The following is a 26,395-nucleotide window of genomic DNA, read 5'->3' as shown; positions in this document are numbered from 1 at the left end:
ATCAAAGATCAGCAGTTCACCTGAGTGGCTCTGGTGGACAGGAGGAGGGGGAGATGAAAATGGTCTTGAGCAGGCAGACTGTCCAGGATTGGTTCTTCCTGGAGGTAGGCAACTCTGAACGCAGCCTGATTGGCTACAACTCCCATCAGCCAGCCTGCTGGGGCTGTCCTGTCCCCTCTGAAGGCCAAGCTGGAACTTACTCAAGAGCTGAGAAACACGTGACTGTGGCCTGCTTAGAGCCTCTTTGGAAAGAGGCAGCGAATCCCTTGTTCGCAGCAAGTGTTGACAGGCTGCATGTCGACTGACAAGGCCACCCAGGATGAAAGCGGAGGAGCAGTGTGTGGCCTGTGGGCAGGCCTGGGGGACAGAGAGGAACTGCACATTTAAATAATCCAAGTTAATCCCCCCCCCAACTCCTTTCCAGCTCACTCTGTTTCTTTCTCCGCCCCAGATCCCTGCTATAGCTGATGCCGGCTTCCGCGTCATTGCCTTGGAAATGAAAGGATACGGAGACTCCAAAGCTCCCCCAGGTGAGCTGGTGTTCAGCTCCTGTCTTGAGCTTATGGACATAGGAAACTGCTTCCTACTAATTGAGGCTACTAGTCCATCTCGTTCAGTGCGGTCTACAATGGGGTAGCCAATGTGGTGCCTACAGATGTTGTTAGATTATTATTATTATTAAATTTATTTATATACCACATTTTCTACAAATATACATGTGCTCAAAGCAGTTCACACGGTTTTCACACAGACATCAAATCATAAATGAGCATAAAGCTCAACAACAAAGCCAAAGCAAAAATATTTAAACACTAACCTCCAAGCTGATACAAAAATCTCTTCCGTCCCCGAAACCCCCACAGCTCCACCCAAAGGGCCAGAAAGTCTTCTGAAAGAAGCTGCGTTTCAAGGCTCCCAGGGCTGGAGAGTGGGGCAAGGCAGGTGGAAATAGCCTCCCCTGATGACTAACCGAGTCTCTCTCCCCTCATAGTCCTTCTCCTGAAGGCAGCTCCCTTTTGAAGGCTCCCAGGGCTGGAGGGTGGGGCAAGGCGGGTGGAAATAGCCTCCCCTGATGGCAAACCGAGTCTCTCTCCCCTCATAGTCCTTCTCCTGAAGGCAGCTCCCTTTTGAAGGCTCCCAGGGCTGGAGGGTGGGGCAAGGCAGGTGGAAATAGCCTCCCCTGATGACTAACCGAGTCTCTCTCCCCTCATAGTCCTTCTCCTGAAGGCAGCTCCCTTTTGAAGGCTCCCAGGGCTGGAGGGTGGGGCAAGGCAGGTGGAAATAGCCTCCCCTGATGGCAAACCGAGTCTCTCTCCCCTCATAGTCCTTCTCCTGAAGGCAGCTCCCTTTTGAAGGCTCCCAGGGCTGGAGGGTGGGGCAAGGCAGGTGGAAATAGCCTCCCCTGATGACAAGCTGAGTCAGCACCCTTCATGCATGACCATTGTCTATGCTCCCTGGGGATGATGGGAGCTGTAGTTTAGCAACATCTGGAGGGCACCACATTGGCTATCCTTGATCTCAACTGACTGACAGTGGTTTTCCAGGATCTCAGGCAGGAGTCTTTTCCTTGCCTTTTTTCGAGATAAGGGGACAGATCCTCTTTTTGGATCAGTAACTGGGTTAAAGGGTAGGAATCGGAGAGTCAGAATAAATGGGCAGTTCTCACAAGGGAGGGATGTAAAAAGTACCCTGATTAATAGTGGGACTTGTGCTTTTTAATTTGCTCACCAGAAATCTAGACCTTAGAGGTGGCCAAGTTTGATTATGATGCCTCGTTGTTCAAGGTGCTTAAAAAAACCCAGGATTGTGAGGAGCCCTAAAAGGATCTCTCCAAACTGAGCAAATGGGCAGTGAAATGGCCCATTTCCATTTGCAGTGCGGTGTAAGCAAGAGGAAAGTGATGCCCATTGTGCCCACAATAACAGTGGCCCTGGGTGCCCACCGTAACACTTGGGGACAAGGTGAAGTTAGGTGAATGGACTGTTGTCTTGCCTCTCCCATCTTTCCCTTGTGCTGCCTGCAGTCCAGAGCAAAACCCCAGGAGCCCTCCAGAGCACAAGGTCTGGCTGTAGCTGCTGGGCCATTTCCATTGGAGTTTGAGATACATTGCAGCGGGGTGCAGAAAGGAATTTGTCTGGTAAGATTGGTGGGTGAAGAATAAAGAAACTTGAGGTTAATTTCTCCTGGGAAGTAAAGCCATCTTGAGTACAGACATACATGTAACCATTATGGAGTCATAGAATCATAGATTGAAGGGGCCTATAAGGCCATCAAGTCCACCCCCTGTTCAATGCAGGAATCCAAATCAAAGCATTCCCAACAGATGGATGTCCAGCTGCCTCTTGAAGGCCTCCAATGTCGGAGAGCCCACTACCTCTCTAGGTCATTGGTTCCATTGTCATATGGCTCTAACACTTAGGAAGTTTTTCCTGATGTTCAGCTGAAATCTGGCTTCCTGCAACTTGAGCCCATTATTCCGTGTCCTGCACTCTGGGACGATCGAGAAGAGATCCCGGCCCTCCTCTGTGTGACAACCTTTCATGTACTTGAAGAGTGCTATCGTATCTCCCCTCAGTCTTCTCTTCTGAAGGCTAAACATGCCCAGTTCTTTCAGTCTCTCCTTATAGGGCTTTGTTTCTAGTCCCCTGATCATCCTCGTTGCCCTCTTCTGAACCTGTTCCAGTTTGTCTTTATTCTTCTTAAAGTGTGGTATCCAGAACTGGATGCAGTACTCAAGATGTGGCCTAACCAGTGCAGAATATAGGAGAACTAGTACTTTATGCGATTTGGAAGCTATACTTCTGTTAATGCAGCCTAAAATAGCATTTGCCTTTTTTGCAGCCACATCACACTGTTGACTCATATTCAGCTTGTGCTTCATGTGAATGCTTACACACATACTATCTGAGAAGAAAGAGGAAGGAAGTGAAGCCTGAGAAAACAAGTGCTTACTGCAGAAGGAATCAGTGAGGGAAGAATAGGCTGCCTTTCTGTCCATTCCCCCCCCCCGGTTTGGGTTAATTGTTACAAGCATTAGTGCATTACTCCCAACCGTTGTTAGGCAGGCTCCCACGGAAGTTTTTACCCTGCGGATGTGACATCTTCCACTGGTAGCCACAGGGCACCGGGTGCCCATTGCAGTATGAGCATTGAGAGGCAAAGGCCCTGGCACATCAGGCAGCAGAGCTGCTAATCTTTCTCCAAGGCTGCACCTGCGATAAAGGACTACCCTTCTCTCCCTTTGCCCTTGCTAACGCCAATGCATTTGCTGCAGCTGCTTATACCAGCCGAGGGCTTCTCTGTGAAGAACCTCTGCTGCAAACTGGTGCTGGAGATGAGCCTAGTGAAAGGGTGGGAAGGAAGGATGGAAGAGTGACGCTGCAGTCGTCTCCTGCTTGATGTGCTAACGCGAACTGTTAGAGCGGTACGACACCGGAGCCAATGACCTCGGGAGGTGGTGGGCTCTCCAACACTGGAGGCCTTCAAGAGGCAGCTGGACGGGCCTCTCTGTAAGGTATGCTTTGATTTGGATCCCTGTATTGAGCAGGGAGTTGGACTCAGTGCCCTGGTAGCCCATTCCAGCTCTATGATTCTATATGTGTTTCAATCAGTGCATGTCCCATAACCTCCTGCTGAAATGCCATAAACATTCCATGGTTTTCTTTGCCCTGCTTTTGTCGCGCTATGACACAAGAGCGCCCCCTCGGGACAGAAGAAATGTGGTACCATTGGGGAAGCATTGCAGCAGGGCCGGTGCCAGGCATGACTGCATCCTTGGGCACAAGCCCGCCCCAGGCCTGCAGCACCGTAGCCCAACACACACACACCCCATACAGGTGGTGCGGGGTTAATAAGGCCACCTGCGCTTCCCACTTACCTTTCATGTCATGTGAATGACATGCGAATGTAGCATACATGCCTACCATCAACCAAGATGGCAGTGGGGGCGTCAGCCCCTTAGGGAAGCCCCTGCCGCCATCTTGGGTGGTGGCAGGCATGTGCCATAGAGCCCATGGCATTCACACTGATGAGAGGTAGGTGGGGGGGGCTTATTGAAGCCCACACTGTCTGCATTGGGGGGCTGGGAGCTCCCTCTGTGATCCGCATCAGGATCTGATGCTGCTGCGGATCACAGAAAGAAGCGCCACCCTCCCACCTTAAGGAGGTGCTCTTCAGGGGCCCTTCTGGGCTGCAGGGGCCCTCAGTCAGGGCCCAAGCTGGCTGCCCTCTGACATTGGCCCTGTTTTGCAGAACAACTAACGAAGAATGATGTGTATAAATTCACCAACACAGTATTATTCTGTCATTGTCATGTTGCAGAATGCATCTGCCAAATAAAAAATAGAGGGACCAGTTAACCACTACACAACAGAGCCTTGCATATCTTCCTGTGATTGTCTACAAAAAGCAGTTTTCCTTTCTGTGTACAGCCCAAGGAGGCAAATGCTTGCATGTATCAGAAGGTGCATTGCTCACAGGGAGGCATATGGCAGCTTTTGAACATTAAAAATACATTTTGAGGGCACTGAAATGGCGTTAATAATATGTTTTATTTTTGCAGACATAGGGGAGTATTCTGTGGAAGAAATATGCAAGGTAGGTCACGGCATTCAAGAGAGTACCCCTGACATGTTCTCACTTGTATTGATCCTGTGCAGACACTTAAGATGCAAGTTTGTTTCAGAGTGAAAAAAAGGTAGCTTTGAAGGTGCATCAGTGGATTCTTGTTTGAGGAACTTGGAACTCGCACTTGCACTTTGGTTGTGACACAGAGCAAGCAAGGATAAGGTGGTGTTAGTGCTCCAGTTGTGCAGCCTGGTCTTTCTATATCCATTATCTGGAGGGTGCCAGGAAGAGGCCTAGTGTTCTGTCAGAAGAACCCAGGAAGCTGTCCTATACAGAGTGAAGCCATTGGTCCATCTAGCTCAGTGCTGCCTACACCAGGGGTGGTGGGCCTCCCCACTCAAGCCAGATTTGGCCCAGCACAGCTACCAGTTTGGCCCAGGAGGCCTCTCAAACCACAGCCAACTGCTGGATGTGCAGTTCCCAGTCTCTTGAGTTGCACCTGCAAAAAGCAGGCTGGAAGTTACCTCCCATCATAGCTGATAGGCAGCTGATCTCTTTGCAAGCCCTGTGTGGTGCTTTGAAGTCTGGGTGGTCATCTCCTGATGTCACTGTGATGCCAGGTGATTGACAGGTGGGCAGCTCTGCCCATGAAGGGTAGGGGAGACATGAATCTGGGCCCCTGGCATTTAAACAGACTGGTGGAGGCTCCCCAGGGCTTCAGGCAGGGAGCATTTCCCCTCCCAACCTGCAGATGCCAGGGATTGAACCTGGGACCTTCTGCATAAACAGCAGGTGCTCTGTCACTGAGCTACAGCCCATGTGGTCTTCTACCTGCATCCTGAAGTGACACACTCCCAGTTACTTCTCCATTATAAAATCCTGCTGATTTGAGCATTCCGGCTCCTAGTTCATCATCAATGTGATGCAAGGCTCTGGAAATAAAATTGCCAATATCATAATGCTGTTATGGTGCAACCACACTTGGAGTACCATGTAAAGTTCTGGTTGCTGCTTCTCAAAAAGGGTGTTGTAGGGCTGGAAAACGTGCAGAAAAAGGCAGCCAAGATGATCGAGGGGCTGGAGCAACTCCCCTAGGAGGAAAGGTTACAACATCTTTTTTTTTTAGTTTTGAGAAAAGGGGGGCATGATAGAGGCATGATAGATAAATGTCACTCTTGTAGTCCCCTTTAGTACCATTCCCTATATATATATATATAGTATTTTATGTGTTTTAATTTTGTTTTATGTATTTTAATTTATTTTAATGTTTTTGTGATTTTATTGTTTACAATTTTATTATGTACGTGTTTGATATTATTTTTGTAAGCCGCCCTGAGTGCCCTACTATAGGGTAGAAGGGTGGGACGGACATATTTTAAATAATTAAATAAATGAAATAGAGGTGCGGATGGCAACTTCACTGTACAGTTTTAGGCAAATGCTTAAGACACACCCTGGCCTTTGGCACCTGAGACAAGTATTTTTAGGACCCACCCTGTTTGGGGATTTTAGGTTGTTTTTAAAATGTTTTTAATGTCATGTTTTAAAATTGTTGTAACCTGCCCTGAGATCTTTGGGTGAAGGGCGGGTAACAGATGATGATGATAATAATATGAAATTACGCGTGATGTGGATACATTGGATAGAGAAGTTTTTTCCTCATATAATTAGAACTCAGAGTCATCCAGTGAAGCAGATTCAGGACACAGAAAAGAAAGGACTTCACACAGCACATAGTTAAACTGTGGAATTCACTGCCACAAGATGTAGCAATGGCCAACAATTTAGATGGCTCTAGAAGTCGACAGGAGAAATCCATGGAGGATAAGGCTGTCAGTGGCTGCTAGCCACAATGGTGACTCTCAGTGGCAGTAAGGGAAGGGCCGTGGCTCAGTGGCAGAGCACATACCTTGCATGCAGGAAGGTCTCAGGTTCTGTCCCTAAAGGCATTTCTAGGTAGAGCTGGGAGACACTCCTGCCTGAAACCCTGGAGAGCGCTGCCGGCCAGTGCAGACAGCACTGAGCTAGACGGACCAATGGTCTGACTCAGTTTAAGGCAGCTTCCTGTCTTCCTATGCCTCAGAATACCAGTTGCTGTTATATTGTTAATTGGTCAGGCACTGAGCAATATTGCAGAACCTACCCATGGAAAGTTGAACTGTTGCCCATTCACGTAGTGCAGCATTGCGATATGCTGGACAACCACCCAGAGTGGCTGGACAACTAGCCTAATGGGCGACTAATAAATCTAATAAATCTAATAAATAAATAAATGCCCGCCACGACCACTGCTGTGCTGGAGTGAAGAGGACGCATGGACATGTCCAAAGTGGATTGCACATGTTGTAATGTGGATCCAGCAGGTTAGCTGCCACTCACAATTTGCATCAACCTGTGATTAGCTGTAACTAGTGTGGATGCAGCAGCAATCAGAGGGTCCTGGTGGAAGAGACCTGGAGGGGTTGACCTCTCATTCTATTTTTGTTTCCTTAGGATCTGGTGGTCTTCCTGGACAAGTTGGTAAGTGGTTTTTTTTTTACTGTAGACTTAAACAAAAAAGACAAATAATTGGGTGTTAGAACACATTAAACCAGAACTGTCACTAGAAGCTAAAATGATAAAAATGAGGTTATAATACTTTGGGCACATCATGAGAACACATGATTAACTAGAAAAGACAATAATGCTGGGAAAAACAGCAGGTAGTAGAAAAAGAGGAAGGCCAAACAAGAGATGGGTTGTTTCCACAAAGGAAGCCACAGACCTGAACTTACAAGATCTGAACAGGGTGGTTCACGACAGATGCTCTTGGAGGTCGCTGATTCGTAAGGTCGCCATAAGTTGTAATCGACTTGAAGGCACACAACAACAACAAATTTATAAGGGCCTCATCTGTGTTTTAGTGGATTCCTGCTCTATCTCTTGTCTTTGTGATACTCTTCTACTGTCTTTATGCTGATTTGCATTACTTGTAAATGGCTTAGGATTTTTTAAAAAATATTGTTTATAAATACATTCAAATACATAAATAAAATCTCTGGGGTCCAAGGGCGTGTTTGGATCATGCATGTTTTGGTGCTCGCATGCACCCACTCATTTCTTGTCTCTTTCCTCATCTGTATGACAGATACAGGATTCTAAAGGGGCCAATGTGACTTCTAACCATCTACAGGGATCAATGTTTAGTGTAGGCATTAGTTAGCTGTGGCCTTCACTGGTGCATCAGGGGTGGGTTGAGTCCCTTGTGCCTTGGTCTCTGGTTTGGTCATAGATCAGGAATGGGGAAACTGTGGCCCTCTGGATGTTGTTTGAACTCCAGCTCCTATCATCCCTGACCATTGGCCCTATGCTGGCTGGGGCTGATGGGTGTTGTAGTCCCATAACTGCATCTGGAGGGCCACAGATGTTCCCCATCCCTCTGCTAGATCTCCAGCCCTTCACATTCCTGCAAAAGCACCTTCAGGTTAGCTCTGGAGTTCTGCTTCTCAACTCCAAACCAATTCCATTGTTTGCATTTGCATCTTCTTCCTGTGGCACGCCTCCTTAACTTCTGGGCAGAAAAATGGCAAATGCAATTCAATATAAACAAGTGTAAAATTATGCATATTGGAGCAAAAAACCTTAATTTCACATATACGCTCATGGGGTCTGAACTGGCGGTGACCGACCAGGAGAGAGACCTCGGGGTTGTAGTGGACAGCACAATGAAAATGTCGACCCAGTGTGCGGCAGCTGTGAAAAAGGCAAATTCCATGCTAGCGATAATTAGGAAAGGTATTGAAAATAAAACAGCTGATATCATAATGCCGTTGTATAAATCTAATAAAATTATGCATGGCATTGAGAAAGTGGACAGAGAAAAGTTCTTCTCCCTCTCTCATAATACTAGAACTCGTGGACATTCAAAGAAGCTGAATGTTGGAAGATTCAGGACAGACAGAAGGAAGTACTTCTTTACTCAGCGCATAGTTAAACTATGGAATTTGCTCCCACAAGATGCAGTAATGGCCACCAGCTTGGACGGCTTTAAAAGAAGATTAGACAAATTCATGGAGGACAGGGCTATCAATGGCTACTAGCCGTGATGGCTGTGCTCTGCCACCCTAGTCAGAAGCAGCATGCTTCTGAAAACCAGTTGCCGGAAACCTCAGGAGGGGAGAGTGTTCTTGCACTCGGGTCCTGCTTGCGGGCTTCCCCCAGGCACCTGGTTGGCCACTGTGAGAACAGGATGCTGGACTAGATGGGCCACTGGCCTGATCCAGCAGGCTCTTCTTATGTTCTTATGTTCTTATCCCTCTGTTTATAATTGACTGGGAAAAGATGATAAACAAAATGGAGATGCTGTTAAAATTCAGACGTCAGGGTTTTTTGGAGGGGGGTTGAACATCACAGGGAGAGAATAGTAAAGGAAGTTTTCCCAGTGTCTTGGCAAGCACCGGGAGTGAATGCTTTAATCAGTTTTCTCTCTTGGCTAAAGTACAGTCTCTCGTATCAGTTTAATAGCAGAGGCATCCTCTGTCAAGAAACTGACGCTTCAGGCCTGGAAATGGGAGTGTCAGCTAGCCGAAATCACACACAGGGGCACACTTTTGCTCTGTGCCATTGTCATAGTCTAATTAACCCCTAGATTTGTTTGGGATCATGAATTCTGATTGCCTCGGCTCTAATGCATCCCAGCATTTAGAAAGGCTTGATCCAGTAGGGGTGGGCGTAAGGGAGAGAGACTGTTTGTATGTGCCCCTTCAGCCCTTGGCTGCCGTGGTTTTTCAGAGTATGTTGATTTCCAGATGCAATTTAGTTGTGTGCGTATTAGGGCTTTGCTGAATGTCCTTGGGGTAAACAATTTTGGAACAAACAAAGCTTGATAGGGGGCAAAATTACATATTATTTCAGTGTATATCTTCACTTTTTACTGGTAACGCACAAGGCAGCAGTGGTAATAATAAAAGGTTCCTCGGAAGCCTAACTTGTTGTGTCTGTTTGCTTGCTCCTTGCTGTCTTCTTTGAAAGCTGCTTCACTGGATTTTTTCTCCACACAAGTCTTGTGCTACTTCCTTGCAACATGATGCAGCCAATCAGAGATCGTGCTGTGGGCATGATGCCATCACAGTGTGAGAAATAGCCGATCTGAGTTGGCAATGCGACAGTGTCACTGAAGGCAAGCATAGCCAATTTAGAGTGAGGGCAATGTTGTTTGTATTGCATTGCCCTCACTTGGAATGGACAGAGAAGGGAATGTTATGTCAGAAGGGATCTGGAGCTGCCAGTACTGCTGTTGCCTGCCTCCAAGATAAAGGGAGTATTTTCCACTTTCTGGTTTGTAAGGGTCTTCCAAAAACAGCTGAAAGTGTGGGGCCTTTTTTATTGCCTGACAACTATTTTGCAAAGTCAGGGTGTCTGTTTTGGCTTAGCCGTAATGAGCAAACCTGTATGTACCTACAGGTCCCTGATATCAGCTGTTGAAGCTCTGCTCCAGGCACTGTCTCTGAGTGCTTGGGTAGGGCCTTGCATTCTTGCAGCTATGGCATAGTCTCCCTGGGGAGGCTGTAGCTGCCACTTCACTTGCGCAGATGCTTTATTCCCATGTTGCTGCTGGTGCTGCTCCAAGGTTCCTTCCTCCTCTGAAGAAAGCAGGTAGCAATTTTGGAGGGAAGAGCAATACATCTGTCTTCCACCAGCTCCCAGACCCCTTTATCCTGTAGACCAGAAAAGGGGGACGTGTGGTCCTCCAGATGTTGTTGGATTCCACCTCCCATCAGCCCCAGCTAGCTCAGTGAGGTGGCTCATTTTAATGTGGTTTTATTTTTGAGCGTACACTCTTGTGGTGAGAGCTGGTGCTTAAGCAATTTTCCCTTCATGAAACTAGGACCTCTCTTATCTCCCACAACATGCTTGAGTAACGTGTGACGTTGTTGTTGTTTAATTTATTAGCCGCCCTTCACCCTGAGGTCCCAGGGAGTGTTACAACAGTTTAAAATACACCCTTAAAAACCATTTTTAAACAACTTGCAATAACAAACAATATAAGATATTAATCGAGCCAGTTGTGGATTTCATCCAAGGCTCGGTTCTGATTATGTGTTTTGACTGACGAGCAGATTAACAATTCATGTGTGCCCTTTTCATTGAAATATGCCTTCCTGCTTTGCTGACCTTCCCTGACAAAATGGCTTCCCTATCGCTCTTTTGATAAACGGTTTGTTCTCAAATATGGAGCCAAAGAGAGGTCACCAGAACTAGCGCCTCCAAAAGTAAATAACAATTCCTCCTTTGACCTCTGTGGGGACATTAATCTGTCTTGACAATATAATTAGGATTGTAGTTTAGATTGTCAGCCCCATTGGAAGGAAGAATCAATTCAGGATTTATTAAAATGAGAGGTGTGTGTGTGTGTGTGTATGTAACTAGAGAGAGAGAGAGAGTTTGAAGGATTGACGGGGGTGAGAAGCTGCAGTGTTGGCTTTGGCAGTTTCCCCCGTTGAATCTTTAAAATCTTGGAAAAGATCTAGAGCAGTTTTTTCTTTTTTGAAGTGGTTTTCTGCCAAAGAATTCAGTTTTTCTAAAACGAAAGGTTGATCTCCCCACCACGCTGTCCTACTGGATAGTTCTCTTGAAGAACTTCTGTCTCAAGTAAGCTACTGCTGTGAGGCTTCTTGCAACTGAGATGCACTCAGAGGAAGCTTCCCTCTCTGAGATCTTCTCCCAAGAAGCTTGCACCCAGTGCCCCTGCCTTCAGAAGTTAGACAGGTGATCCAAAGTCTGTAGTGGCATCTTAATTGTGGAATCTACTTCTCAGAGGTGCTTGTGTGGCGCCAACTTTGTTGACTTACATGCACCGGATTATTATAATAAGTTTTATTCTCTCGAGTTTTTAATTTAATGTTACTGATTAAATGTTTTTATACTATTGTCCTTCTGATGCCCGTCAAAAAATGAGGGGTAGGGGCAGATGTCCTTTTTATTGTGCATATATTATTATTTGTGCTCATGACGGTATTGGGGTAGTTTATACACAATCCCACTTTCAATATTATTTGTGCCTGCAAAAGTTTCAGGACACACTTCTTCATCTCCAGTTGCTGCATGTCCCATAAGTTCCTCCTGAAATCCTGTAACTTTTCATACCACAAATGTTCCGGGGCAAGGGGGAGGGGCGGTGTTCCACTTTTGTGGCACTATAGCACAAGAGTGCCCCTCCAGGGGGCAGTGCCTTGGGGATGCATCGCAGAACAAGTGATAAACTGGAATGACGTCTGAATGGTTTAGTATGAATCCAGGACTGATGCACTATTACTGTGTTAACGCCATGTGTTGCAGAATTTCTGGTTGTCATGTGTCTTCAAGTTGACCATGACTTCTGGCAACCCTATGAATCAGCGACCTCCAAGAGCATCTGTCATGAACCACCCTGCTCAGATCTTGTCAGTTCATGTTGCAGAATACACCTGCCAAAAAATCCCACCAGTCTGTTCAGGCCCTGAGTAAACAAATGTTTTCAAAAACAGAGTTGCCTTATTTCAAGGGAGAGATGATTCCACAGACCAGGCAGAATGAATGCTTCCGTATGGCAACTTATTGTGCACTTGTTGCTGCTTGTGCATGGAAACTTTGCTCAGCAGACATTATCGCCCTCATCAAAATGAAATAATGTATTCTCCTCCCACGCACGCACACATACTTTAATCTAGATTTACAGTTTTCCCGCTGAAAATTAGCTCTAGTCACTTGCAGGGAATGTGGTTTGTAGCGTTAACAGATCCTCTCCTCTGCTCTGGAAAATGTTTGTTGTCATCTGTACACCTCCTTGCTAAGGTCAGTAACTGTTCAGTGCTCTTGGAAGAATGAGAATTGCTGGCACAGCCACAGCATGAATAATTTGCTTAGAGAAGTGAAAGTTCAGCTGTTGGTGGAACAAGGACTTTGGAATGGCATTAGATAAAGCAGGGGAGAAAATGGCAGTAACAGAATTAGCTAAAGTGAATTGAACATATGTCGGTGCTTTAAATGTTTAATTCATGCAGTGACCTTGATCAGCTGTGGAGCTGTTCTGCTGCTCTGGTATGAGGCTTTGCAGGGAGCATTTGTGTGTCTGTGAAGGGGCAGGGAGTGCCTCTGCTGTTCTCACGGTCCCTGCTAATGGGCAAGACTGAATGTAGATAAGAACCTGTCAGCAGGGACCACAATAACAGCAAGACTGTATGTCAGGACATGCATGTCTCAGTGGGAAGCCTGCAAGCAGGAACTAGACAAGGTCCTCAAATGCAATGACATATCACAACACCAAAGTCAGGAACATTCAGACCATGGTATTTCCGATCTCTATGTATGGATGTGAAAATTGGACAGTGAAAAAAGCGGGTAAGAGAAAAATCAACTCATCTGAAATGTGGTGCTGGAGGAGAGCTTTGCGCATACCATGGACTGCGAAAAAATTGAGTGTTAGAACAAATTAAACCAGAACTGTCACTAGAAGCTAAAATGATGAAACTGAGGTTATCATACTTTGGACACATCATGAGAACACATGATTCACTAGAAAAGACAAGAATGCTGGGAAAAACAGAAGGGAGTAGAAAAAGAGGAAGGCCAAACAAGAGATGGATTGATTCCGTAAAGGAAGCCACAGACCTGAACTTACAAGATCCGAACAGGGTGGTCCATGACAGATGCTCTTGGAGGTTGCTGATTCAGAGGGTCGCCATTAGTCGTAATCGACTTGAAGGCACATAACAACAACAGCTACTGGTATTCAGGGGTAGCATCCCTTGTGAGAGTGGAGATGGATCCTAGCCACTGTGGCTAGGAGCCACTGACAGCCATTAATTTGTCTAATCCTCTTTTAAAGCCGTCCGTGTCGGTGGCCATTGCTACCTCTCGTGGGAGCGAATTTCAAAGTTTAACTGTAACTGTATGAAGAAGTCCTTTCTTTTGTCTGTCTTCCAACATCCAGCTTCACCGGGTGGCCCTGCGTTCCAGTATTTTATGAGAGAGGGAGAAAAACTTCTCCCTAGATGAACATACCCCTGAATAAGGCTAAATATGTCAAAGTGAGCACTTTGTATTATCCCAAGCGCTTGTAGGTTGGTAGCACAGATGTCCACAGCTTGGCTCCTTCTTGTCTGAACCCACCCTCTGGCAGATATACTGTCTGGCTTTAATGCCTCCTTGTGCTCTCTGGGATCTCCAAGGGATCTCCAAGGGTTGAGCAGTAAGTAACTAATCTGGATGGGAGCCTTCTCAACTCTCTTCATTGCTGTTTGTGTTGTCTACAAGTTAAAAAAAACCCAGCTACAGTGACTGCTAGCCATAATGACTATGTTCCGCCTACACTCTCGGAGCAGCTTGCCTTTGAATACCAGTTGGTGCAAATCGCAAGTGTGGAGAGGGCTGTTGGGTGCAAGCCCTGCTTGCAGACTTCCCATGGTCATGTCTTTGTCCACTGTGAGACCAGGATGCTGGACTAGATGGGCCACTGGCCTGATCCAACTACATGCATTCTGTTGCGCATGCAGGCACATATAAGATTTTATTTATTTATTGCATTTATATCCCGCCTTTCCTCCAATGAGGTGGAACACACAGTTCTCGTCCTCCCCATTTTATCCTCCCAGCAACCCTGTGAGGTGGGTCAGGCTGAGGGACAATGACTGGCCCAAGGTCACCCTGTGCAGTTCATGACTGAGTGGGGATTTGAACCCTGGTCTTCCCAGGTCACAAACCACCACTCGAACCTACATTTTCTTACATTTCTGTCCTGCCTTCCTTCCATCATGGAACTCACGGTGGTGCACGTCCAGGGTTCCCCGACAGTCGGCCAGACCCAGACCAGTGTAGCTTCAGCGTAGCCCCTTCAGACCATGCTTGCCCCACTCACAGCTTAGTGCCTGTTGTAGGAAGTGTTTCCTCCTTACGCTGATGGGGGGCGCTTTCAAGTGCAGGATGAGGACCTTTCCTCCCCCCCTTATCTTTCCTAACCTCTCCTCCATTCCCCCCCCCCAAAAAAAGGATCTTTCTCTGGCAGAAGCCAGCTTTGAATTTAATTAACTTTTCAGGTCAAGCCTTTGAACATGTAAGTGTTCTATAAGCGCTAGCTGAGGAAGTGTGCTTGGTCCTTTCGCCTGCTTTGCTTGCTGATTAAATGTCCCTTGCGCCATCTGGTGCCTGGCAGCAAGTGCGGAGGGAGATTAAGAAGAAGCGAGTAATCGAGAACAATGCACTCATGGTCAACTCCTTCTTTATTTTCATGTTAATCTACTCATCCAGTGCAAGATGCTTAAAGCCATTTGGTGGGGGTGTTTTTTTTTAAAGATGGGTTTCTCTAAAACACTTATACACTGCCTTTCAACTTTGCAAAGGTCTTCAGTGCAGCTAAATGGCAGTGGAAAGGTATTTTTTTCTTGCTTGGCTATATTAGAAAATAAAAAACGTTCTTTAGTGTTCTAATAATTAGCCTGCTAATTCATGTGGCTTGTTTATTCAATTCCCAGAGCTGAGCAAGCAAATCCCTCTCCCTTTGGGGGCAATTCTTGGCTGTTTAAAATTGACAACGAGGACATTGAACTTGTCAAGGATTATCAATACCTCGGCACAGTTATTAACCAAAATGGAGACAATAGTCAAGAGATCAGAAGAAGGCTAGGACTGGGGAGGGCAGCTGTGAGAGAACTAGAAAAGGTCCTCAAATGCAAAGATGTATCACTGAACGCTAAAGTCAGGATCATTCAGACCATGGTATTTCCGATCTCTATGTATGGATGTGAAAGTTGGACAGTGAAAAAAGTGGATAAGAGAAAAATCAACTCATTCGAAATGTGGTGTTGGAGGACAGCTTTGTACATACCATGGACTGCAAAAAAGACAAATAATTGGGTGTTAGAACAAATTAAACCAGAACTGTCACTAGAAGCTAAAATGATTGAAACTGAGGTTATCATACTTTGGACACATAATGAGATGATTCACTAGAAAAGACAATAATGCTGGGAAAACAAAAGGAAGTAGAAAAAGAGGAAGGCCAAACAAGAAATGGATTGATTCCATAAAGGAAGCCGCAGACCTGACCTTACAAGCTCTGAACAGGGTGGTTCACGACAGATGCTCTTGGAGGTCGCTGATTCATAGGGTCGCCATAAGTCGTAATCGACTTGAAGGCACATAACAACAACAACAACAGCTACTGGTATTCAGGGGTAGAATCCCTTTTGAGAGTGGAGGTGGACTTGAAGGCACATAATACACACACACACACGGCTGTTTGCAAATGCATTTGCAGCTTTTAATTAATAGTGTGTAATGCATCTCAAGGGATCTTTCCACTGCTCTTCCAGGCCTTGAATACACAAGGAGGAGCTATTGCAGCCAGAGTGCCACTCGTAGGGATGGGATCCATTGGCCAGGGCTGATTGGAAAGTATTCTGTCGACCTAACAGGCCAATATCGATTTGAGTTCATTCTTTGTCTGCTGCCTGCTGCTTTTGCCTATCTGTTTTTACCCTTCACAAAAAATATTGATATTAATATTGATCATTTCGAAAGTAAATATTGATCATTTTGAAAGGAAATGTCAATATTGATAAAATTATCATTCTTAATATTGATATCTTACAAACAGATTTTTTTTTTATCGCTACATAAAAATCCAATCCACAATGATAGAGAATAAGTAAATTAATGGAAAATTTGGTACCAATTCCAAATTGGGTGGAATTCTAGCACATCCCTAACCAGGGCTGTGGTGTGGGAGTCGTGGAATCAGAGTCGGAGCAATTTTGGGTGGAGTCTGAGTCGGTAGAAATGTTCCGACTCCGGCTTCAAAATAAATTTTGATTGACAAATTTTTTAAAATATAAATTCAAAATGTCAAAGAAGCTTCCCATGAAGTCAGCTGTAGTTGAGCATTTCACCATAACTCAAGATGGAAAACATTTTGTGTGTCAGTGTATGACACAGGACCCGGATGAAGACAAATGCTGTGATGCCAAGATCAGTGCATATTCAGGCAGCGATAAAAATGCTTCTATGAGAGCTTCCAATTTAAAAAGACATTTACAGCCCTTTCCAGGGCTGTGGAGTCGGAAGCAATTTTGGGTGGAGTCGGAGTCAAAGGTTTGGCTTACCGACTCCACAGCCCTGTCCCTAACCACTTGTGTTCTGCCTTCCCATCAAATTGTGTGCTCCAGGGACTAGCTCTTAATGCTTCTGTCCCGCAATCCCAGTTGGGAGAGTTGTGTGGATATGGAGACTCCTGATTATGCGTGCACCCCAGACCCCAGCTATGGGGAGCCTTGCATCTGGGTCCTTCTGGGAGGTCAGTCTTGTTTCCAACTATTATTTCATGGCATAAATTGCTTCTAAGTGCCGTCTGAAGCAAACAAAATCACCAGGCCCCTTCCAGTAAAACATTTGGCTCGCGCTGTTGTCTTCATCTGTGCAATGGAAGGTTAAACCTTTGCTATATTGTTCTCTCCTGTGCTTGCAAATCGCTGTCGGCTAAATTTTAGGAGGCTCAACCCTTCAATGAGGCAGGAAGGGATTTCAGGTGCAGTGGATTTTGTAGTGGGGGGATCAGGCTTTGCTGAACCTTCTGGCCCGGTCTTATCTAAACTTGACCTAGCACAATTTGTTCATTTCCCATCCACCTGGATATTCTTTAGGTCTGTGGCTTCAGACATGAGGGGAATAGGCAGCACAGAAATGGTTGTGTGTGTGTTTCGTTTTGTCTCTTTGTCTGCCGAAGTCTGAAATGGGGAAAAAATTGAGTTTGTCACATAATTGGTGCAGAGACTAAGCCTCTGTGGAGCGTCAGGGTCTGATAAGGGAACTTAAATTTCAGCCCTTCTCTGACACACCACAGAAGCACAGGAAAAATCCAATTAACACTCCCTTTCAGCAGCCACTGCATAGGAAACCTTGCTGAAAGGCTTTTGAAACTAAAATACCAGAAGGAGATTGTCTCTCACTTTAAAAAAAAAAAGATTTTGAGGCTTCACTGTTCTTTGCAGGGTCAGCCACCTGTCTCCATGATGCTAGCAGAGACTGCAGATTTGGGGGTTGCTGCTCCCTGGCCCTTAAAAAAAGGTTGCAGATTTGGTCCCCAACAAGTCTGGCCAATAGATCATTCTGTGCTGGGATACGTGTCTGCCAATCTCACGGACCTCCTCTCTCTTGGTGTAAGGGGAACGGCCGTAACTCAGTGGTAGAGCCTCTGCTATGATTGCAGAAGGCCTCCGTTTCAATCCCCAGCATCTGAGAGATGGGGCTGAGAGAGATTCCCTCTCTGAAAACTGGGAAAGCCACTGCCAGTCAGAACTGAGCAAGATGGACAAATGGGGCTAGCTCTGCATAAGACTGCTTGCTATGTTCCTCTCTGATGCCCTTGCTGTTCCAGGGCAAGCTAGAGGACACCATTTGGTACTTCAAGAAAGGATGAGAATGTGAGACGTGTTCTTCAGGAGCATGTGAATGTGCAAAAATGAAAATGGACTGCCTTCATAGAATCATAGAATAGTAGAGTTGGAAGGGACTTCCGGGAAGGGTGACTTAGCCTGTGCCTGCTTTTGAGACGGGCTCCTGCCTCAAAAGAAGCTTATTCAGATATATCAGTCAGTTTTTTCTTTTTTTTTTGACTGATTAAACTTCTCCCGGGCAGGGAGAAACGAAGAGATTAACCTCAAAGCCTATTTTTGTTGGGACGACCAGATCTCATTAATTTATGGGACGAGGTCCAGCCGACGAAGGTGGGACGGATTTTCAACAGCAAGCTCTATCTGTTAAAGCGAACGTTCATCTTATCTTCTAAGAGAGAACGCACTAACAGGCAAGCACCCTTCTTTCTATATTTTTCTTTTACTTGACTTAAATTGTTGCTGTTTAAAAGAGATTTGCCAGATTGATCAGTTTTTGACATCTCACTGGGGAGCCGTAACTTCTCTCTGCTACGCACTAATTAATAGCTTATCTCTGTTTTTGTTGCAAAAAGCTGTCCTGGATTTGCATTCTAAAGATATACACAGAAGAGGGATTTCTATTCCAGATTTTTATTTTGAAAAATATTATACTGTTTTGAGACTACTCTCTTTTTGGGCTATTTTATTTTGACGAATCTGTTTCTTGACGATTGCCATTAATTGTTTCGATCCTGGGAACTGCATTTTGTTTACTTAACTATTGGAGAGATAAGGCTGTCTGCACTGTTTATACTGTGATGTCACCAAGTTTGGAGTATTAACCCAATTGTTGCTGAAATAAGAAGTGGTTTTCCTATATTTTTCTTTTAAAATGGCAATTAAGAAAGTGGCTGAAAATCTGGAAATAACTATGTTTCAGAAAATAATGGATGAGATTGAGATAACGAAAATTGAATTGAGTAAAATGAAGCAGGAGATTAAAGATATAAGGGTCCCTGTGAGAGAGGTGACCCTGGAAGGGGTCCCTGTGAGAGAGGAGACCCCGGAGATTGGAACAGGGGTTCCTGTGAGAGAGGAGACCCTGGAGACTGGAATAGGGGTCCCTGTGAGAGAGGAGATCCCGGAGATTGGAACCAACGTGGAACAGGAACAAGATTTGGAGTCTATGGACTTTAGAAATAAAATCTATTGTTTGGAACTCAATGTTATCTCTGAAGAAATGAATGAAGATTCTAGAGATAAAGTTATCAATGGCATGGATAATCTTCTGGACTGGAATGATGTGATGGAGCCCAATATAGAGAAAATCTATGGAATTAACTGCAGCCATGTGACAATGGAAAAACTTTTAAGAGATGACCCAGTGCATTTTGAAAAAAAGAACAGAGATATGATTTTACAGCAGTATTTCAGCAACCTATTCAGAATGGATGGCAAGAAAATATTTGGGATAGAGGTAATTCCCATCAGACTCTTACTATATGACTATGGCTTTGACAGCAAGATTATTATGGAATACTGATAATGGAAGATTGGATATTGAAATTACTGGACTTAACAAGACTACTGAAGATGGAAGATGGAAAATGGAACTAATAGAGATAATAGAACAATGGCTACTGAAATTATTGAACCTAACAGATTCTGATGTGATGGATTAATTGAAATGTTTATTTTGACTATGGTTATGACAATAAGATTATCATAATTAGTAATGAGATGGATTAATCGATATGCTTATCTGGAAAAAAAAATTGATAGATATATTTCTTAAAGAATTGAAACCTCTCTTTGACTTTTTGTGGAAAGAATAAAGTAATGTTTATGAGATTTGATGATTAAGTAAGATAACTACTGGAGGAAAGTGATTTTATAATATGACTTAAGAGACAGGATTGTTATATATTATGGACTTATAACTGATTTGATCTTTGACAAATGGGAAGTCAATATTTTACTCTTTATTTTTTATTTTTGTTTTTTTTTTTTTTCTTTTTTTCTTTTTGTTTAACTATTTTTGATTTTGTTTTTTGTCTTTGAATGTTTTATGATTTTGTCTTGTATGTTTTATGAAAATCTGAATAAAAATTATTGAAAAAAAAAAAATAGTAGAGTTGGAAGGGGCCTATAAGGCCATCAAGTCCAACCCCCTGCTCAATGCAGGAATCCAAATCAAAGCATTCCCGACAGATGGCTGTCCAGCTGCCTCTTGAATGCCTCCAGTGTTGGAGAGCCCACTACCTCTCTAGATGATCTACCTTTCAAGGGATGCCGACTTATGGCAACCCTACGAATAGGGCTTTCATGGTAAGAGGTATTCAGAGGGGATTTACCATTACCTCCCTCTGAGGCTGGTCCTCCCCAGCTGGCTAGGGCCTGTTCAGCTTGCCACAGCTGCACAAGCCAGCCCTTCCTTGTCCGCAACTGCCAGCTGGGGGGCAACTGGGCTGCTTGGGACTCTGCAGCTTGCCCACGGCTGCACAGGTGGCAGGACACATCACCCCTGAGCCACTCCCTGTGGGGGTGATCTTTAGTTGGTCCTTGATGCCCAGGAGACACGAGCGGGGATTTGAACTGACAGACTCTGGACTCCCAGCCAGGCTCTCCTCCCCACTGTGCTATACCAGTTGTCCAGGGCAAGCTAGAGGACATCATTTGGTATTTCAAGAAAGGATGAGAATGTGAGACGTGTTGGTCAGGAACATAGGAATGTGCAAAGTGGCCTTATATCACCTTTGCTAACCTAGTGCCCTTCAGTTGTTTTGGGCTAGAAGTCCCATAGGCCCCTGCCCACTTTCCTGTGCTGGCTGGGAGACTGGTTGAGGCTGATAGGAGATGTAGTCCGCAGCATCTGGAGGGCAACAGGTTGGCAAATGCTACCTTATATTTGCTGGCCCATCTGGGCCATTACCGTTTTCAGTTCTGACTGTTGTCATCTCTCTAGGGGGTCCAGGGGGTCTCTCTCCTAGACCCCAAGGAGCAGCTCACTCTTTTGAGATTGGGCAACCAGAGCTGTGCATATTCATAGAATCATAGAATAGTAGAGTTGGAAGGGGCCTATAAGGCCATCAAGTCCAACCCCCTGCTCAAAGCACACCGACAGGTGGCTGTCCAGCTGCCTGTTGAAGGCCTCCATCTGTTTTTATCATCATATATTACATTGTTGTAACCTGCCTTGGGACCTATGGTGAACGGCAGTAAAGAAATCTTATAAAAAATAATACATTTTAAAAGTGGATTTTACCCTTTTCACTGTGCTACTTATGAAGCTGGCATTTTCCAGGGATAGCCACTCTTTCCCCCAAATAGTAGTCTGGGAATTGAGGGGAATGTGTGGCTTCTGGAAAGCTGTCCAAGCATTGGGCATCCTAATTCCCACGACTGGACAGCTGCTGGCTGTTCCCTAGCAAAAGGTCTGACACTTAAATGTCTGGGTCCAATGCATCACTAGCAGACACAGGCTAGTAGCTGTGTCTCTTCAGAGCAAGTGTTGCACTCCAGCTGCATAGCCATTTGGTATGCACCAGGCAGCGCTCCTTTGGGACATCAGGGCTGCATGTGGAGCACAACCAATTTGTGCAGTCTTAAACCACCGATGGGAGCTCCTTTCTAATCGCCGTGTTAGAGGCCTTGATAAGGAAGGCTCGCAAGGAGAACAGATGCCCTTTCCCTCTAGTCTTGATTGCTTCTTGGACTGAGGGCTCCTCCAGATGACCTGTCTTATAGCTTTTGTCCCGATTTGCTGTACAAAGCTGAGGCGGAGGAAGAGGTGGTGGTGGTAATAAACCTTCACCAGCAGGTCCCAGAGTGGGTTATAACAGTTTAAAATTCAGTATTAAAAACGTTTAAATTAAATTGCAATCACAGTAATACAAAGTCCACTGTTGATTGAGCATTCATTCTGATTTCATTATGGTCCCAGGCTATGGTCCAAAGGCACATGAGGCCAGCCCCCTGCTGCAGCTAAGCAGGGTCAGGTCTGGTCAGTGCCTGGATGGGAGACCGCCTGGGAACCATATGTAAGCCGCCTTGGGTTTCTATCATGGAAAGAAAGGCGAGGTAGAAATGTAATAAATAAATAAATTTGTTTGCAGGGAGCTTATATGGCAATGAGCATTCATCCTGACTTGCTTGCACAGATGAAATACATCTTCCTCTCAGTCAGTTGTTTATCTAACACTTTGTAGCACATTTCCAAAAAGTCTTTTTTGGATGTGTTATACGAGATCACTTTAATCCACTTTACTTGTGCAAACCTAAATTTCCCAGTATATAATTGAATTTCTTCTGCAAAATACTGAAAACCTAAAGGTAACCTGAGTTTACATTTCAGTTTGTGTGCTTCTCTCATTGGAAGGAGGGTGAAATAAAGCCCTCTGCATTTAATTCTGTCACCGATGTGCCACTTTGCAGGGAGAAGCCCCCCGCCACATCTTCCTGTCTTTCAGCTATAAACTTCCAATAGAGAAATGACAGAGGGCACTGCAGAGGTAGGTCATCTCTTCCCAACCCCACCCCACCCCACCCCGGCCAGGTGTATCCTAGATGTGAAGTGTACATTCTTCAGATTTTCATCATTGGATGTGTAAGAATGTAAGGGTTTGAGAGTGTGTGATGGGTGGATGGTGAGTTTGCGTGCAGGTAACGTGAGTTCCAGCATGGAAACACCTGTGTGGGGGAATAGAGCTGTAAAACTAAACTGTCCTTGCTCCCAACCAGAGAAGCAGACTCACGACTCTATGACTAAGTTTTAAACAAAACTTTATTCCAGAAGTCAGTTTAGGGACACAGCATCAGGCATCCTTGGCATGATTCAGGATGCAGAACATGAACAGACTAGGCATGTTCTCTGAAACATGTTCTCAGGTACCTCTCATGATATAAACTAGGCAAAATGGAAGCGACAGCAGACTACATATCTCAGGATACAAAGTAGGTGTGCAGAGACAACGGCAGACTGTTGTTGCAACACCTTAATCTCCATCCATCCATCCTAAATATAAGAAAGATGGGCAGGCACATACATGTCCAACCTATCTCAAGTACTTTCTTACTTTAGCTGCAAGGCAGGGGCTCCTTTTAGGAGCTGAGAACATATTCTGAAGCTGCCTTTTCTTTAATCTCCATGACCTTTATATTGACCTTCCCCACTATCTGAAACTCCTTCCAATCTTGCCAAAGGTTCTCCTTGCGGCCCATGACCTAAAGCACACAAAGTGGCTGCACATGTTTCACAGTGGACTTTTAGGAATCGTTGTTATTGGTATTAATAATTCCTGGCCTGTTGTTAAGTTTATTGCCCGTTCTTCATCAACAGTTCCCAGGGCGGGTTATAACAGATTAGAATTTAATATTAAAAGCTATTAAAACAAATTGCAGCCACAGGTATAGGTGGGTGTGTTGTCATTTTTAACATTTTTTTATATCACGTTAACAAAGAAAAAAAAAAGAAAAAAATGGAAAAATCCCCCAATAACAAAAAAAAGCCCAATGTCAGCTCACATTAAGAATACATCTCTCTCTCTCTCTCTCAGTCTCTCTCTCAGTCTCTCTCTCAGTCTCTCTCTCAGTCTCTCTCTCAGTCTCTCTCTCAGTCTCTCTCTCAGTCTCTCTCTTTCTCTCTCTCTCTCTCTTTCCCTCTCTCTTTCTCTCTCTCTCTCTCTTTCTCTCTCTCTCTCTCTCTCTCTCTCAATCTCTCTCTCTGTCTCTCTGTCTCTCTCTCTCACACTCACACACACACACACACACACACATGCCCTTTGATCTCCTATTGTAGCACAATCCGCTGCCATCTCATTTGCTGGCATGCAGCTCAGGCAAACGACTAAGCAAAGGAGCCTATTCAATCAAAAGAAATTTGCTACGCCAGGCCTGGCTGTGACAGCAGCTGCTGATGAGGCAGAAGCAAGAGCTTGGCATGCGGGGGGAAGCCGAGAACCTAAAGCACCCACAGCTGGGGGCTGATGGAAGCTTTCACACTGACGGCATGGTAGACCCTTCACTCTCTGAGTGATGGATGACTTAATCCATGCTGCAGGATGCACTGCATGCCTATCTCACAGCTGGGGTGTGAGTGAAGGGGTGGGTGGGTGTCCTTGAGCAGAATTGTATCACAAGCTTCCCAAGGCCTAAAGGATGCTGGGCGTCAAACCTCATAGAATAATAGAATAGTAGAGTTGGAAGGGGCCTATAAGGCCATCAAGTCCACCCCCTGCTCAATGCAGGAATCCAAATCAAAGCATTCCTGACAGATGGCTGTCCAGCTGCCTCTTGAATGCCTCCAGTGTCGCATTACCTCTCTAGGCCATTGGTTCTATTGTCGTATGGCTCCAACAGTTAGGAAGTTTTTCCTGATGTCCAGTCGAAATCTGGCTTCCTGCAACTTGAGCCCATTATTCCGTGTCCTGCACTCTGGGATGATCGAGAAGAGATCCCGGCCCTCCTCTGTATGACAACCTTTCATGTACTTGAAGAGGGCTATCCTGTCTCCCCTTAGTCTTCTCTTCTCCAGGCTAAACATGCCCAGTTCTTTCAGTCTCTCCTCATAGGGCTTTCTTTCCAGTCCCTGATCATCCTTGTTGCCCTCCTCTGAACCTGTTCCAGTTTGTCTGCATCCTTCTTGAAGTGCAGAGATCAGAACTGAATGCAGTACTCGAGATGAAGCCTAGCCAGTGCTGAATAGAGCGGAACTAATACTTTACGCGATTTGGAACCCCTGCTGTCTGTTGAGCTCCCTGGTCTTTGCCTCCCCTGCTGAGCTATAAATTGCAAAAGAAGTCTGCCCAGGCTGGGTTAATGTGGTTCCTTAACTAAGGAACACACTGTTGGTTCAATCAAAAGCATGCATTTCTAAAGGAAAAGACGATTATGTGTCTGGTTTCTCTCACTGCAGAACTAAAATGCATGATGGCTAAAAATGTTGCCGAGAGTTGCACAGGGGAGAGAACAGCCTTTTCAGTGGTGTCCCCCCGCCGGCCTATGGAATGCTCTGTCAAGGGAAGTTCACCTGGTGTCGCCAGAGTCGTTGAGTGACAAACTGTTGCTTCTTAGGGTGGGATCAGTTTGTAGCTATGAATTGTGTGGTGATGATGTCAAGACAGTTTTTGTACATTCTTATATGTTGTAACCAGATGGTCACCAGAATGAAATGTTTTATTGTGTTGTGAATTGATGAGTTTTTATATGCTTTTGTGATATGATAATTATGTTTTGTAATGTTTATTACCTAGAGACAACTAGTTTTAGGTGATCAATAAATCTAATAAATAACATTTCTGTGTTCAGCTATCCACTACGACTCCCAAGGTCTCTTTCCAGGTCGGTCGCCACCAGTTCAGACTCCATTAATGTATATGAGAAGTTGGGGGGGGGGAATGCCCCAGTGTGCATCACTTGGGCCCTTGCTTACATTGAACTGAATTTGTATTTTACTGCCCATTGACTTGGAGAGATCCTTTTGTAGTTCCTCATAATCCCCTTTTTCTTTTAACCACCCTGAACAATTTGGTATCATCAGCAAACTTGAATACCTCGCCCCAACTCTAACTCACTTATAAACAAGTTTAAAAGGTCAATCTCCAAGGGCTTCAAAAACCCCTTAGATATGCAGGGAAGGTTTTGGTCTGTCATCTTTGGATCAGTTTTCCTGAGAGAAGCGAGCCTCTCCCAGTGGCTGCGTCAGCAAAAGACTTGCCCCTTTGCGGAGGGGCTGCCCTAGGCAAGTCCACGCGAAAAGCATCTTGCCTCTCCCCAGCAGCCACGGCTGATTTAGGACTTGAAGGGCAAGCAAGGTGTGCTACTGTAGGTACTTGCCTCCTTTCTGTGGCCTTCATATCTTCTGCAAAAAGATGGTACTTAAAAGCAAGGACCCGTTCAAGTTAAGAGAGGGCCTGGATGCTTGGAATTCGAATTTTAATCCCCTCCCCACTCCTTTTCAAGAAAATTTGGCAAGGTGTCTCTTCCGAGCCCACATGGCTCTGTGCCAGTATGAAAAGACATCCTACTCAGTAGCCTCAACGGGTTTATTTTCCCAGGAGCAATTCTTTGCTCCATTATCCAGGGCTCAGTACCTCCCCTTCTCTCTCTTTCTCAATCGGGCTTGCCTAGACAAAAGAGCTCATCGCCAATTAAATAGTCTCCTGGACTGTACCATTACAAACTTCAGGTTGGGGTGCAGGACTGAATGCTCCCTTGTATTAATAATAATTGATTGTGCACGTAGATGTCAGCCATGGTGGCTGGTGCCCCTTGGGACTGGTAGGGCAGAAGGCAGGAGCCCAAGAGGAGGCGGAGCCACAGGCAGTGATGGGTGGAGTCAACTCATTCTAGTTTTGTCCCGCATCCTCCTTCCTGCTGTGTTCTACTAGGGCAACACTGAGGCTAAGGGAGTTGACAGCCGGGCCACCCCCGGGCTGGTTGTTGGT

At 45.3% G+C, this 26,395-nt stretch overlaps 1 protein-coding gene across 1 annotated transcript in view; it reads left to right on the top strand.

Annotated features, from left to right (window-relative positions):
* Nucleotides 1-26,395, top strand: part of EPHX2 (epoxide hydrolase 2) — an 86,478-nt gene that overhangs the window by 29,608 nt on the left and 30,475 nt on the right. Inside the window, exons 8-10 of the mRNA XM_061625861.1 lie at nucleotides 452-530; nucleotides 4,562-4,596; nucleotides 7,060-7,086. Of these exons, the coding sequence (XP_061481845.1) occupies nucleotides 452-530; nucleotides 4,562-4,596; nucleotides 7,060-7,086 (141 nt within the window). The remainder of the gene's footprint in view (nucleotides 1-451; nucleotides 531-4,561; nucleotides 4,597-7,059; nucleotides 7,087-26,395) is intronic.

The sequence above is a fragment of the Rhineura floridana genome, chromosome 4, assembly GCF_030035675.1.
Source record: "Rhineura floridana isolate rRhiFlo1 chromosome 4, rRhiFlo1.hap2, whole genome shotgun sequence".
NCBI classification, from domain to species: domain Eukaryota; kingdom Metazoa; phylum Chordata; class Lepidosauria; order Squamata; family Rhineuridae; genus Rhineura; species Rhineura floridana.
This window is presented reverse-complemented; position numbering and strand designations above follow the sequence as displayed.